General features: G+C 37.8%; 1 protein-coding gene across 8 annotated transcripts in view; it reads left to right on the top strand.

The window, feature by feature from the left end:
• Window positions 1-16,086, top strand: part of LOC140462502 (microtubule cross-linking factor 3) — an 80,116-nt gene that overhangs the window by 31,276 nt on the left and 32,754 nt on the right. For all 8 annotated transcript variants that reach the window (XR_011954535.1, XR_011954536.1, XM_072556014.1 and 5 more), the window contains exon 5: window positions 8,752-8,823. Coding sequence is in view for 6 of the 8 variants with exons in the window: in XM_072556014.1 (XP_072412115.1) it covers window positions 8,752-8,823 (72 nt within the window). In the remaining 2 variants the exon portion in view is untranslated. The remainder of the gene's footprint in view (window positions 1-8,751; window positions 8,824-16,086) is intronic.

Here is a 16,086-nt window from a genome sequence, read left to right as displayed (position 1 = left end):
TTACTCTTCAGAGGGTCGGTGTGGACTGGTTGGGCCAATGGGCCTGTTTCCACACTGTAGGGAATCTAATCTGAATTGTTTAAGGGAAAAAACAATTGGAGGTAGCACGGTGGCTCAATGGTTAGCACTGCTGCCTCACAGCACCAGGGACTCTGGTTCAATTCTAGCCTCAGACGACTGCATGTGTGGAGTTTGCGCATTCTCCCCATATCTGCATGGGTCTCCTCTGGATGTTCTGGTTTCTGCCCACAGTCCAAAGATGTGCAGTTAGGTGAATTGGCTATGCTAAATTACCCATAGTGTTCAGGGTTTTGTAGGTTAGGTGCATGAGTCAGGGGTAAATATAGGGTAGGGGAATGGGTCTGGGTGGTTTAGTCTTCGGAGGGTCGGTGTGGACTTGTTGGGCCAACGGACCTGTTTCCATACTGTAAGGATTCTATGATTCTATGAAGCCTGCGATCCCAGGACCAACTGCAAGATCCATGCTGCCTCCAAAGGAAGTTTTCTATTATGTACACACCCAAATCGGGTTTACCTTCTTTTGCAGCTTTTTAGTTTCCACTGTGCTTTCCTTTACCACTTCAACAAATCACACTGTCCGATCTTGTTTTCCCACATCCATCTTCCCATTGCTTTTTCTAAGCCACCAATATGGTGACTTCATGAGGCCTACTTCATTACTGTGAAAACGCCTGAGCTTTTTCACTTCTCTTTCCCCCTTCATGGGTTTCCTTTCTACCCTGTGGTAAACTATCTTGCCATCTTCAATGAGATTTCCTTTTCCCTTACCATCTGAGTCATGGAGTCATACAGCATGGAAACAGACCGTTTGTTCCAACTAGCCCATGCCACCCATGTTCCCAGACTTACCTGTGGCTCATTTTCCTCCAAATTTTCCTATTCATATACTTATCCAAATGTCTTTTAAATGTTGTAACTGTACCTGCATCCACCACTTCCTCTGGTCGTTCATTCCACACACAAAACACTGTCTGTATCAAATAAATTGCCCTTCCTGTTCTCCTTAAATGTTCCTCTCCTTACCTTAAAAAATATGCCCCCTAGTATTGAACTCCCTCACCCTATGGAAAAAAAACCTTGCCTCGTATGATTTTATAATGGTCACCCTTTAATCCCCTGTGCTGCAGTGAAAAAAAGATCCCAGCCTATCCAGTGTATTTATATAACTCAGACCTTCCATTCCTGGCAATATGTTGGTAAATCTGTTCTGAACCCTCTTTGCTAATATCCTTGCTCTAGCAGGGCAACCAGAACTGCACATAGTACTTCAAAAGAGCTCTTACCAGCATCCTGTACAACCTGAACATAGTGTCCCAACTCCTTTACTGAGGTCTGTACAATGAAGGAAAGCATGTTAAACATGTTCACCCTGTCTACCTGTGATACAAATGTAAAAGAATTATGCACCCGAGGTCTCTCTGTTCTACAACACCATCCAGGGCCCTACCATTAGTTGTACAAGTCCTCCTTAATTTGTTTTACCAAAATACAATATCTCACATTTATGCAAATTAGACTTAATCTGCCACTCCCTTTGCCCATTGCCACAATTGATCAAGATCTTCTTGCAATCTTAGATAACCTCTTTTACTATCCATTATACTACCAATTTTAGTGTCATACACACAATTGTTAACCATGTCTCCTATATTCTTATCCAAATTATTTATGTAAATGACAACAAAAGTAGATGCCATACTGATCCCTGTGGGGTAGTGGTGGTGGGTTGTTTTTCAGACTGGAGGTCACAGGCCACCAGTCTGAAAACAACCCATCACCAACATCCTCTTTCTCCTACCATAAAACCAATTTTGTAACCAATTGGTAAGTTTACCCTGAATCCCAGGTGACTTAACTTTACTAATTAATCTACCAAAGGGGACCTTGTCTACTCAAGGCTTTACTCAAGTCCATATAAACAATGTTTGCCATTCTGCCCTCATCCATCTTTTTGGTTACTTTCTCAAAAACCTCAAACAAGTTTGAGACACACTATTTTTCTTGCACAAAGCTGTGCTGACTATCCTTAATCAGATCTTATCTCTCAAAATCCTATCTTTTAGATTCATCTCCAAAAACTTACCCACCAGCGATGTCAGGCTCACAGGTCTATAGTTTCCAAGCTTCTCCTTACAGTTTCTCTTAAATAAAGGCACAACACTGGCCACCTTCCAGTCCTCTGGCACCTCACCCGTGGTTATAGATCATGCAAATACTTCTGCTTGGGGCCATGCAATTTCTTCCCTAACTCCTTACAACATCCTGGGATACACTTAATCAGGTCCCGGAGATTTATCCACCTTTACGGTTTCCAGCACTTCCTCTTCTGCCATGTGAACTGTTTTCAAAACATTAGTATTTATCTCCTTGAATTCTCTGACCTCAATTTCTTTCTACACAATAAAAACTGACACAATCTGCACACTCCAGGTTTAAAGAGAGCAGGAATCTCTAACATCTGAGTTAGATTGAGGGAGCTGGTCATTTAAATGATCAGTTGCCACCAGGAATTGTGTGTATGCTAACTATATTGTTCCTCCCATCCTATTTCTGTGAAAATGAAAGATGTTAGGTTTGGTTGCGATTTCTTGGGTTTCCCACCTTCTTTCGGCATTTTTGCTGCAATGAAGCCATTCTTTAACATAGCAAAAATCTAGTTCTGAGTGTTTATTCTAAAATAACATTGACTAATTATTTTTTTAAAAGAATACTCTTGTCATATTTAAGCATGTACAGCATTAAAATGGGAATAATTCCCCCAGCAAATAGGTAACATAAGAATCTATTTCTTTTTCATCTCCATTGCTTTAAAATGGCAAATTTCCAAATGCTGCGTATGTTTCCTTAGATCTTTACAGAGAGCACAGCAATAGTCAAGAAGCTGACACCATCCAGGATAAAGTAGTCCTCTTGATGGGCACCACATTCACAAACATTCACTCCTTTCTCTAGTAAAGTTTCAGTAGCAGCAGTGTGTACCATCTACAAAATGCACTGCAGAATTCATGAAAGATCCTTGGACAGCACCTTCCTAACTCTCAGCCACTACCATCTTGAAGGACAAAAGACAGCAGATAAATTCACCTGCAAGTTCCCCTCCAAGCCATTCACCCTCCTGACTTGGAAATATATTGGTGTTCCTTCATTGTTGTTGGATCAACCTCCTGGAACTCCATCCCTAACAGCATTATTGGTCTCATTGCACCAAATGGTCTGCAGTGGTTCAAAAAAGCAGACCCCACCACCTTCTCCAGTGTAACTAGGGATGGACAATAAATGCAGGCCCAGCCAGCAGCATCCACACTGCATGAATGAATAAACAAAAATTGCAGAAAAATCGTGATCCAGAACTTAGTGGTTTTCAAGTTTCTTCATAAGTTTGGTTTTATTTACTAGATTTCTTTTTATTTTTACTAAATTATCAGATTTTAAGCTTTAGACTGCAGCCAGTTTTCCTGAGGCAGGCTACTTTCTAACGATTTAGCTCACAGTGAATCTAAAACAATTAATATTACAATTAGTTTTAGATAAATAAGCAAAAGGATCAAGATCAAGTTTACCAATCACTTGTTGAACATCTTGAGTCAAAGTGATTATTATAAGCAAGTGCTAATATGATTGATACTCTTACTTTACTAAGTAAGAAACATTTGGGTTCAAGCTTCACTCCAAGACTTGAGCACAGAATTCTGGCTGATATTTCAGAGTAAGTGTAAGAGAGTCCACATTTTATATTATAAACCTTTATCACAATGTGTAAGTTATATTATTATCACTAGTATTATTTGGGAACTTGAGTTCTAGAGATTAGTGGATTTTTGGTTTTTAGTTCTATAAAGAGTGCTTTTAAGGGTCTGAATTTTTTTTTTAGCAGTGGGTCTAAATAGCAATTCCAAAAAATCATGTGACTTAGCTAAATGATTAGACAAGCTACCTGATGAGATAATTGCTGTCTACTTGAGAATCAATATAGTCCAACATTTAAGGATAGCTAAATTCATCCAACAACTGGTGTGTGGATTCAAATAAATATCTTTGAAATGTTATCTAGGTTTTTACTGCTGGCATAACAAGACAACACAAATTCACGAACTTAAATTTTTACTTTCAACTTGCGTGAATATTCACTTCAGTTTTGTAATTGAGTTACGAATTGTATTAATTTAAAATGTGCTTATGAAGTGTATGGTACTAGCTGATGTATAAAATTTGTCATCATGTAAAAATAAGGTTTATTCTGACTGAATTGGAAACAAGATCATTGTATACATAGAAAAACTTGCATTTTTATAATGTCTTGTCTAATGAACATCACAAGGGGATGACAGCAAATTAAATACTAATGAAATGGAGAAATTATCATGTAGAAAATGTTACAGCTAATTTGTGTACAGCACACTTCCATGAACAGCATTAAGGTAAGGACCAGATTTTCATTTTTTTGTGATGTTGTTTGTTGGATAAATACTGGCCAAGACATCAGAGTTAAGACCCGTAAAATTTTTTTGAAATAGTGTCATCAATTGTCTTATGTCCACCTAAGAGGGCAAATGAGATTTTGGAAAAGCATTTTAGCCAAAACACACCATCTCTAACACTGTTACAGTTATACACAAGAATGTCAAACTTGATTTCTGTGATCACATCTTGGAGTGAAATTTAGAACCCATAAACATTTGACTCCAAGACAAAACTGTGCATCAAGTTAGGCTCAATTTGGAATAAGGACAAGAAACATATATACAATTTTTTCTTAATGAGGTTTCCTACTTCAATATGGCATTGCATGAGTATTTCAATATCAATTTTGCCTTGTCATATTAGGATTTTTCTATTCAAAAGCAAAATATTGCAAATACTGGAAATCTGAAATACAGTTAGAAAATGTTGGTTTCAGCAGATCAGGCAGCATTTGTGGAGGGTGCGACATACTTTAGGTGTAAGATCTATGATCGTTCATCAGATTATCTTCACAGCCGCTTTCAGACCTGCTTAGTATTTTCAGCATTTCCTATTAGTGTGATAGTCTATGACTCTGTAGTTCCCTGTTGTGATCACTAGGTGGTACCAGGAACAGATTCTGCCTTGGAAGACTTTTTAGTCGTTTCTCATTAATTGTAGTTCCCAGATTTCACATGAAAGCTTCAAACACAGTTTTTTTTAAATTAAGAGTTACAATAACAAAATGAAAAGTATATTTTCCTTTTTATCTTTTAATGTTTCATTTTTACATGAAGATGACAGTCATTTTCTAAGGGCTGAGCTTCGCTAAAATTTTTTATCCCATTGTGTTTTTCAATCATGTGCATTCCAAGCTAGCACAGAACTTTTGTTTAGAGTACAAGGTTATATATCTGTAGGAGTTTTCTTTACCCTATGGCGATCTGAGTTTCCTTGTCTTTTTCCAAAAACATGAATTCTCCATCTCTGATGTGCTTTAATAATCAGTGCTTTCACCTTTTGTCTCTGATGTACATTGTGGATGACTATTGTGATTTTCTGAAGTCACAGGTAAAGTAAAGCAATACATGTGAACAGAAACACCTGTGGAGGTGTAAAGTTTTATTTTGTATTTGGTGATTAGAGAAGTAAATAGAAATAGGTGATAGATTTTTAATTCATTTTTAATTCATTATCAGTTTTGACCATACATATGAAAAAAAACTCCTAACTCATTTTTGAGGTTGAACAAGTTTTTGTCAAAAATTAGTAATAATATTGAATTTTTTAGCATTCTGAAGAAGAGTCATATCAAACTTGAATCATTAAATCTGTTTCTTTCTGCATAGATGCTGCCAAGTTTCTCTAGTATTCTGTTTGTTTTTATAGAACAAATTTGGAAACTGCATCATTACTACCCTTTATTTTCAAAATTGAATTATTTTAGTAATGGAAACTTCTATTTATTAAAGATTGCATAAGTCAGCAAGTCTACCAATAACATATTCCTGGTTCACATCAGGATGCATGTCAGAATGTTATACATCCCCAAACCATGATTTTATGTTTAAATGAGCATAACATTTATGCTTACATGTTGAATGCCAGAACATAATCATGGGAACTGATTTCTGTTGGCACAGTAATGATGTGCAGTATCAAATAGGGGTGAGAATTCACTGGTCCTAAAAAAAGGCCGTGGCAATTTACATTGCTATTCTCCAAGAATAACTTTCTCCAAAATGATGTGAAATCTTGTTTGTTTTCCCAATATTGCCATATCCCAATAACCTCAAATTCTTCAAAATTTCATGGAGTCCTGTTGATGTTTTCATTAGTTTACTCCTTTCAAGGCTAGATTTTGTTATTTCTTGTCCATTTTAAACCCTGTCTAGAGACCAGTCCTAGTGCTCTTTAATCCCCAACTGCTTCTTATATTTTCAATACAGCAGAATTTAATCCTGGCAACTCATAAATATTAGGATCACTCTTGTTGCAGATCCTAGCCTGCTGTCATGTTACCAGGACTTAATAATGTTCAAGGAATCTAAGGAAGAGTTCCTATGTTCTTCCAGCAGTTCAATGCGCTACTACATCCTGAGACTATTTTGCAATTCTATAATCATTGTCCTATGTTATATTTGAGCATTACCCTAGGAGATCTAATAAATGATGTTCCATTATCGCCCTTGCAATTTAGAGAATATGTTGATTCTCATACTTATGTCTTCATGTAGTTTTTCTTTTCTCTGCCTCTTGATATTGTGTCACCCCTTTCTATCATTGTCCTAATAATTATAAATCACTGCTGTATCTTATTTCTGTGGGTACATTTCCTTTTATAAGATGGTTGGACAGTATGGCATGATTGGATGGGAAAAAACCCTGACTCTATTTTCATTGGGAGCTTTGGCAATCAAAGGTCCTTCCAATTGCATATACATTTCAGCCCCATTCTTCTCTCCTTTTGGTCCAACATAACTTTCTTCTCTTCTATCTCTTTATCCACTCTTCCCTTTACTGGGTTAGTCCCAAAAGAATGTGTAAAAGTCCTCACTCTCAAATAGTTTCCCTTCTCCCCTGCTCACTTCCTATTCTATTTCTTATTTGTTTCACTCAAAAATTTGCTTCAAGATTCAACTTTAATAATAAAAATCAAATGTGTTTCTTTATATTTGCACCTTTTTTGTTTGTATCTTTATTGTAAATTTTACTTCATCTTTTTTTTAAAACCACGGACTGAAATGCAGAAAAAAGTTTTAAACTAGGAAATTACAAAGATTGGCTACATGGTTTGGAAGTAAGGAATTTAATATGTATTGTCAGCTCTGTTTTTGTAGCTGTGAATTCCAGCAGAAGTGAAGATGAACTGGAGCTGAGGAGTTATTTCCAAGTTAGTTGATCATTCGTCCCTAGTTCTCAAACCAATGACAAAGGTCTTCTCCCTGCCAACAGCAAAATGTTCGGTTATCGGTTAGCTGAACAGCTTGGGCTGTGAGTGACACAGAGTAGCTCTGTTGGATCAAAGAGAAAGCAGCAGGCCTGCAGCAACCAAAACACTTTCTCTTTTAGTTCTTTGCAGTCACCACTTTAAACCTGAAGAAAACCAGTTTATTTTTCCATCAGCAGATGCTGCACATTGTGACTTTGAATTGGATATGTCAGAGACCTTTCATAAGTGAATGAGCCACTCTATGCCTCTTCCAAACCTTTGTGCAATTCTTCATGTATGCTCTGCATCACTGGCACATGAAGCTTGGCAATAAAAACATTCTGGGCCTGAAATATGGTACAGACCGAAACCTAAATCAACTTAAGTCAACTTCTTTGTTACTAAGGCAAAAAGATGCTGGCCTAAAACGATTTCTGAAGATAGTTGAATGATTCTTGTAAAACTGTCAGGCAGCTGTCTGTTATGCATAATGTACTGTTAAGTATAAACTAGCAGCTGTGGCCTATCACACGTCTCTAATGTTGAAAAATACAGGTCGTTCAGCTATAACACGCATTTCATTAATGTGAATTTGCAAAAATTCCGTTGATGAATTGGGGACACGGTGGCAAACTTTAAGGCATATATTGGTTATAATGCAATTCTGGCCCCATTAGTTTAAGTGGTGCCTCTTTTATATGGTTTTCTTATGACATGGGGTTGCACAAGAATGGAACAACTGTGTAGCAATTCCTACAAAACACTGGTTATTGAAAATACTTGCAATACATTTACAATGCAAGTCTTGCATATTGGATGTGACATATACAGATGGGTGTGCGTGCTAGGCTAAGTTTTATGAAGGGTGACTAAGAATTTTGTATCGTGCAAGTAATTTTAAAGTCTTGTTTGTACAAATTAAAAAGTTTTATTATAAGACACAGCAGCTACATAAAAATTAAAACTATTTTAAAATAATACATTTATCTAGAAACATTAGCATATGTAGCATTTGAGGTTGGGATGCAAATTGCACAATTTCGTGCCAAAATATTTTAAATTGTATGTTTGGTCTCGCTCAGTGTAGTTCATTAAAACTGAGTTGAATATAAACAAAGATTACCTGCTAACCAGGTTGTGTGCTGATTTTTCATTTGCTAATTTGTTGCTTAAGATCTATGCAATACATTAAAATTAAATAAAGTATAAGAAATGAACACTGAGTATAGTACTTGGGAAGGATATTGCAAAGGATTTTTCATGATGATATTATTTGACTTGTTAATAGTAATTAATATTTTTCCAGTCATTAATGATTGTCTTATAACTTGTGATATCTGATTTCTTTTTCTTTCTAGTCTTCATTAAAGCGACGAGGAAGTAAAGACTTCCAAAAATCTGAAAAGAAGTCACAACAGATAGCTCATGAGGTATTGTGATTATGTATCAACATTAAACAAATTTACACTTAACAGAAATTTAACTTAATTACTTTGTATAGTACAATCAATCTCTATTGGTGATAGAAAACATTATTTGTAAAATTAAATAATTTCACATTGTATCAATTTGTTGACAGAGTGAGATTGATTTAAGTGAGAATATGTGAAATGGTCACTAGCAATATGAAGAATAATGTTTAATACATGATCCCTGATGAAGGGCTTATGGCCGAAACTTCGGTTCTCCTGCTCCTCGGATACTGCCTGACCTGCTGTGCTTTTCCAGCAACATACTCTCGACAACATGATTGGTAGTATGACATCAAATTTTTGATGAGCTTTTGAAGACTAATGCTGGTTACAGATACCATTTTTAATAGATATTAATACATACATTATTTTAGGATTAATTTATGCTTAAAAATCTTATGGAGGTTAATTTCCCATTGAGCAGGAACAGGGCAGAAGCTCTAAAAGAATTATATTTTTGATCATATTGCCTCATCCTAGTCTCTGTGACCGATAGTAGTTCCAGCTGGCCTTGGATGTGGTCATCCAGAACACCTGTCTGTTTCAAGCTGACCCTTCACTTAGTCAGGCCTGTAGGAGCACCTATAATCTATTGGTTTCTTAATGCAGTTTTTCCCAGAGCCTATGGATAGAATATTTGCTGAGTAAGATCTACCCACTAGGATGAGCTTAGAGTAATCTATCCATCAGTGCTTAAAGGCATCACAGTGGACAATTTTAAAAAATGATCTGATTGAGTATTAAAGACATTTGTTGAGTCAGAAAGAGTATTAAATCATATATAAATCTTTTGATTGATGAATGATCCTTTATATACTGTCAGCCTTGTTTCCCCATTCACGTGATTGCCTTTGCTGTTCTCTTGTACTTTGCAGCACAACTCATTTTGGAAGCCACCAAATTTGGTGTGCTTCTATAGTTTTGCTAAGGTGTTCTTTTGAAGGTTGATCTAACTATCACACCTCCCTATTTCCATGCATCACTGACCAACCAGAGAGCCAACAGCACCACCAGGAATGATGGCAACTTCTGAGATTCAGTATCTCAGGCCCCAGATTAGGTCAACAATTGAGTGACATGGTCACTGGCAATCATACATCTGAAGTCTTTCGAAATAATAAAAGCTATAAATTTACACGCTGTCCCCAATTTGTGAATGAGTTCTGTTCTTTAATACATTCGTAAGTCAATTTGTATGCAATTGGAACACAATGCAAGATAATATAAAATAGCCATTCAAAGTATGAGAAAATGTTTGAATGTCAGATCTTTAACACTAAGATTAATACACCTGTGTATGGAATCTCATTTGTAAGTCAGACATTCATAAGTTGGGAACTGTGTCCAAGTGGTGAACAGAGGTACACAGGTGGGGACATTGGTGTGCATGTTATCTTGTCGTTCTCCCACCACTGGGGAAGGTGGAAGATGGCCCTCCTGCCCTCATGTCAGTTGACCACTTGCTTGGTCAGTTAGAGACCTTTGCAAACTAGCATTTGACTAGCACCAGGTAGGCTGTTCACCAAATGGGAAGACTAACTTTTGAATCCTGGACTTGTGATGGAGCACAACTTCCTCCTGATTGAGCATCCTGTGGCCCATAATGGGATGATCTGGCTACATTGGTTGTCCATCCTACCTAACCCGTCCTCAACATACTCATCTATCCTTATCAAATTCCTAATGAGCCTTTCTGGGGCCTTCCTGATTGATGCCAGTGACCTCAGACTCCACTTACTTTCTTGTGAGAATGATGTCTGTTGTTGTGTCCTCTCAGATGCAGTTCCATGAGTGGCCATCTCAGCTTTGGTACTGCTGGGACTAAAGAGCTGCGGCCCACTGTTTGCCCACTATCTTTCTCCTTTAAAGCGATAGAAGCCCCAATGGTGGGTTATTAGTGATGGGTTGTTTGAAAAAACAGTCGGGATGCCCACAAATAACTGATGTGATGCTCCCTCCAAACAAGATTCCTCATTCATCTCAACCTGTCTGACTGCACCATCCTTGTCTATGCCAGTTATCCAGTGTGTTGTAACTCCCATCTGGTTTTGTTCTTATTTCTCTAATGATTATCAGATAATCACTTGCAATGATTCCTCTTCCTGTTTCAGCACATTACTTCCCAAGGGTATATCCTCAGTTTTATCCTATTTCTCAGCCACATAGTGTCCCTTGGTGACATCATCCAATAGCGCAACATTAATTTTTACACGTACACTCCTTCCGTTGTGCAATGCAAATTCAGATGTGTTTTCCTGCATCTCCCTGAAGCTGGCTTTGTTTTAGCACTGAACACTTAGATTGAGCGCTAATTTCTGGGACTCGTTACTTAAAGCTTTTCAGCGTTCTATCTAGTGCACACTCCTTTTCCTCCAGGAACTTCACTTTGTTCTTAGAAACTAAGAAGTTGAAGACTGAGATATGCTTTTGCCAATTCTATGCCACCGCTTTTATTTGTGGACTTCTCACACATTTCTCTTTGGACTGTTTTTCTTCTCTTGCACTGATTGTCACCATTGTTTAGCTGCAGTCTTGCTCTCTGGTCTGTCTGCTTCCCATCAACTACTTTTACTTGTTTGCTTTTTGCATTCTTTTTCCCTTTGTTCCAAGGGCAATAAACAGGGGGCATACCTTTAACATAATTGACACTAGAATTTATGGGGTGTTGTGGAGAAATTGTTTAATCTAAGGGATGTAAGAGATGTGGAAGTCACTGTCTGAAAGGGCTGTATAGGCAGAAACTCTATTTAAAAGGTACTTGAATATACTGTGTCCTACAAATCTTTGGACCTAGACTTGGACAGTAGGATTTGGCACAACAGCTGTTTCTTGGATGCATAAACCAGATGGCTTCCAGTGCCTTAAATTTCTATGATTCAGTGATTAAAGCCAACGTTTAAACTCTTTAAGGTGGAATTTCAAATTTCACTAATTATCGAGGTTATTGTATACTGACAAGATGGCACAGATTATTATTATTTTTCTAATCAAATTTTGTTTAGGATATATATTAATTTGGTCATAGCTAATTGATTACCTATATGGACTGCTCCTGTTTCTGTCTCCCTTTTTAAATCCATGTGTGACCTGGGCGTAACTTTTCATAGTGACCCTTGGCTGTCCTTGTTTGATGGGCATAGTCTTTAAATGTAAAAATCATTGTTCTACCAAAAAGAAGTGCTGTAAGAAGATGCCATCCTGGCCCCGAACCCAAAATTTGGGGCAAGAATCATTTTCAACTAATGATGGGTCATCATCATGAATCTTTAACAATTTTTGTCTCCAAACATGTTACCATATTTGCTGAGTATTTTCAACATGTACTACTTTCATTTTAGATTACCAACATCCACAGTATTTTTGTTTTGTACAGTTTTTATCTATCCACTCATCCACTCAAGGCTCAGTCTTGCGGACAGGTTTTCTGTTCTGTAGATTGTAATTTTTGGGTTACTGCATGCTGTAGAGATTTGACTCCACAGGGTGCATATTATTTTTCTCTATAGAAGGATCACTGACTGGAGGTCAACCTGTTGGATGGACTTGGTTTCTATTTGGGCACAAAAAACTTCAGAACAGATTTGTATTCCCAGTAAGGAGTCTCCAGCAGCTAGTAGGAATGGGCAAAGTACTTGTCAGTCTGATCTCCGGTGGGTGTGGGGTTTGTTCAGTGAATTCCATTCTCCTTTGAGAATGGACTGTGTGTGGTGGGGCTGTATTGGACAGTTTGGGTATCTTTGTATCAGGATGGGCTTTGCCCTAATGAAAGGGAAGCTGGTTGGTTTGATCTGAGAGGAAACACTACTTTTTCACACGGCCCACCAGAAGTGATGTAAAGGCACTTAATCTCGGGCACTCATGAGATGCTCTATTTCCTGACGCCTGGACAGTCTGGTTGACTAGGTTTAACCTAAAAAACAAGTTAAGTGTGAGGTTGTCATTCTTTTTAAAGTAATTAGGGGGAAAATGTCATAGTGACATTGACTCTCAACTGATAAATCAGGTAATGTTCTGGGCAGCCGAGTTTGAATATAACACATAGGTGATACAATTTGAAATCAAAAATAATTTTGAGTCAGAAGTTTACTGGTGACCATGAATCCAATGACAATTGTGGCACAAAACTCAACTGATTCACTAAAGCCTTTTAGGGAAGGAAAACTGCCATCCTTACCTGGTCTGGCCTTCATTCGATCCTAGACCCACAGCTTGAGTCTTGGTTAAGCAAGTCATTTGATTGTATCAACTGCTTAAATAGTCTCAGGGGAAAAACACAGACAGCCAACCTAGCTTGCAGTAAGGCACTAGAAATTATGATGGCAAACTCAGCCCTGTCAATCCTGCAAAGTCCCCCTTTGACAGAACTGAGAAAGCAGTCTCACAGATTAATCGAGCAATAGCCTGACATAGTCGTACCTTTGGAATCATACAATTCAGAAAATGTCCCAGATATAACCATCACCATTCCTGGGTATGTCTTGTCCCACAGCAGCACAGAGCAAATAGAAATGGTGGATAGTGGTATACATTTGGAAGGGAGTAGCCCTGGGAGTCCTTAAATTGACTCTGGACTCCATGAAGTCTCATTACACCAGATCCACTGATGATTAACTGATTCCACACTCCCTTGGCTGATTACTCCTACATGTTGAGCACCATGATAGTGCAGAATTTGCTCTAGGTGGATGACTTCATTGTCCATCTTGAATCATAGCTCAGTAGCAGCATGACTATTCCTTCAGTGTGACTGGGTCAAAATCCTGGAACTCCCTTCCAAATGGAATTGTGGGTCTATTTACAACAAGTGGATTGTGACAATTGAAGAAGGCATTTTGTACCCACCATATCAGTGGCAACATGGTGTGGACATCAAATGCTGCAGCCATCAATACCCAGATCCCCAAATTAATTTTTTTAAAAATGACCAACCAAGTCCCCAGAAGTGGTTCACCTATCCACTGCCAGTCACACCTTTGTTAAACATGGCAGAATATGGATTGGATTCAAGTGAACTGTTCAAATATTAAAATCTTGATCTGACCCTAACACATCAATTTTGTCATGAAAATTCACCCCAGCTGTTTATTTCCATGCATTTATTAGAAAGTGAGATATTAGAACAAAATAGCCATGCAATGTAAGCTGTGGAATAAATGAAATATAGTCTGAAGTGACTTTAAAGCGTACAATGTACAGGTACTTCTATATTCCAGAGTTCTATTTTGGTTTTGAAACCGACTTTAGAAGATCTCACCTTCAACCATAAGATGTAGGTGCAGCAATAAGCCATTCAGTCTATTGAGTCTGCTCCATCATTCAATGAGATCACAGCTGATCTGAAGTCTCCACTCCACTTTTCTGCCTTTTCCCTATAAACCTGATTCCCTTACTGATTAAAAATCTGTCTGTTTCATGCTTGAATATCCTAACAACCCAGCCTCAACAACCCTGTGCAGTAAGGAATCCCACGGATTGACTACCATCAGGGAAAAAAGTTCCTCCTCATTCCTGGCTTAGATGCATGACCCCTGATCCTGAGATAATACCCTCTGGTCCCAGACTCTCCCACATGAGGAAACAACTTTTCTGCGCTACCCTGTAAAGTCCTCTAAGAATCTTGAAGATTTCAATAAGGACGCCTCTCAGCCTTCTAAATTCTAATGAGCAGGTCAAGCCTACTTAACCTTTCCTCATTAGAGAGTGCTTTCTTATCCATATCAGCCTAATGTATCTTCTTGGACTGCCTCCAGTGCTAGTATATCTTTCCTTAGATAAGGGACTCAAAAGTTTTTGCACTGTGCCAGCTGTAGCCTGATTAGTGACTTGAATAGGTTTAGCAAAACCTCTCTACTTTTGTGTTCCACTTCCTTTGAAATAAAGGCCAACTTTCCATGTGCTGTCCCTATTACCCATTGAAATTAGATGCTAGCTTCTTATAATTCAAGAATGAGGACCCACAAATCCCTCTGTTCTGTAGCTATCTGCAGTCTCTCTCCGTATAAATAATGTTTTCCCACATTATATTTCATTTACCAAATTTTTGCCTACTCATGTAACATGCTTATAACCAAGTGCAGTTTCTTTGTCAACCTCTCCTCCTATTTTAGTGTGATCTGCAAACATGGCTATAGTACATTAATTTTCCTCATCCAAATCATTCATATATATTGTAAATAATTGTGGCTGCAGAACTGATCTCAGTGGCCCTCCATTAGTTGCAAGCTGCCATCCTGATGATGTCTCACTTATCCTGACTCTGTTTTCTATTAGTTATCTCATCCTCTGTCCTTGCTAGTATACTACCTCTAACAGCATGGGCTCTCATATTATTAAATAGCCACTGGTTCTAAGAAACTTTGAACTATTCCTTTACGAGCCTTTTTGACATGACTGCCAGAGATTAGCTTTTATTTCAGATGAATATATTGCAATAAGTGGCAGTGTTGACATCTGAGAACAATCAACTGTATGTGCCTGTCTTTCAATCTGTTCAATTTAACCTCTTAAAAATTGTAAAAATCCATCTGTAGAAGTAATTTGTGTTTAAAGAAATTTACTTCCAATTTTGATATTATGCAAATTGTCATCAGATTAACGTAAATAAAGTAAACCCCAAAAATCTGAGTATGGCTTGCCCTTAAACAAATACATGAGCTGGAAGCATGGAGCATCCTTCCTCCTAAATCTGAATCTGGATCAGCCGATTAATGACATAATCTTTGACAAAGTAATGCTGTCAATACATTTTGATGTATTTCAAGGAATTGAGATGGATTTTAATTTGAAAAGTGCATTTCTATGATCCATTTCTAATGGACTTTACCTGTCACCCCTGAGTTTTCTCCTGGTTAAGTAACACCAATTCTCATTCTTGTTTCCAAATCCCTCCATGGGCTCACCCCACTGTTTCTCTGTAATCTCCTCCAAAGCTCTATGATGTCTATGCTGTAATTCTCACATCTTAAGCATTTCCCATTTTAATTGTTTCAACATTAAGGGTTGCGCCTTTAACCCTAAGCTCTGGTATTCCCTCCTTAAACCACCCCCTTTCCATGTCCACAGCCCCAGTTCTCATTCCTCCCTTAAGATAATCCTCTAAAAGCCCATCTCTTTGAGCAAGCTTCTGGCATCTTGTGTAGCTTTGGCACCATATGTAGCTCAGAGTTAAATTTTGACTGTTCTAAGGAACTTGGCATGTTTGCTTATGTAAATAGGGCTATG

This window comes from Chiloscyllium punctatum, chromosome 3 (genome assembly GCF_047496795.1).
Source record: "Chiloscyllium punctatum isolate Juve2018m chromosome 3, sChiPun1.3, whole genome shotgun sequence".
In the NCBI taxonomy this organism is placed as follows: Eukaryota; Metazoa; Chordata; class Chondrichthyes; order Orectolobiformes; family Hemiscylliidae; genus Chiloscyllium; species Chiloscyllium punctatum.
The sequence above is the reverse complement of the archived record's forward strand: the minus strand, read 5'-3'. Positions and strand labels throughout refer to the sequence as shown.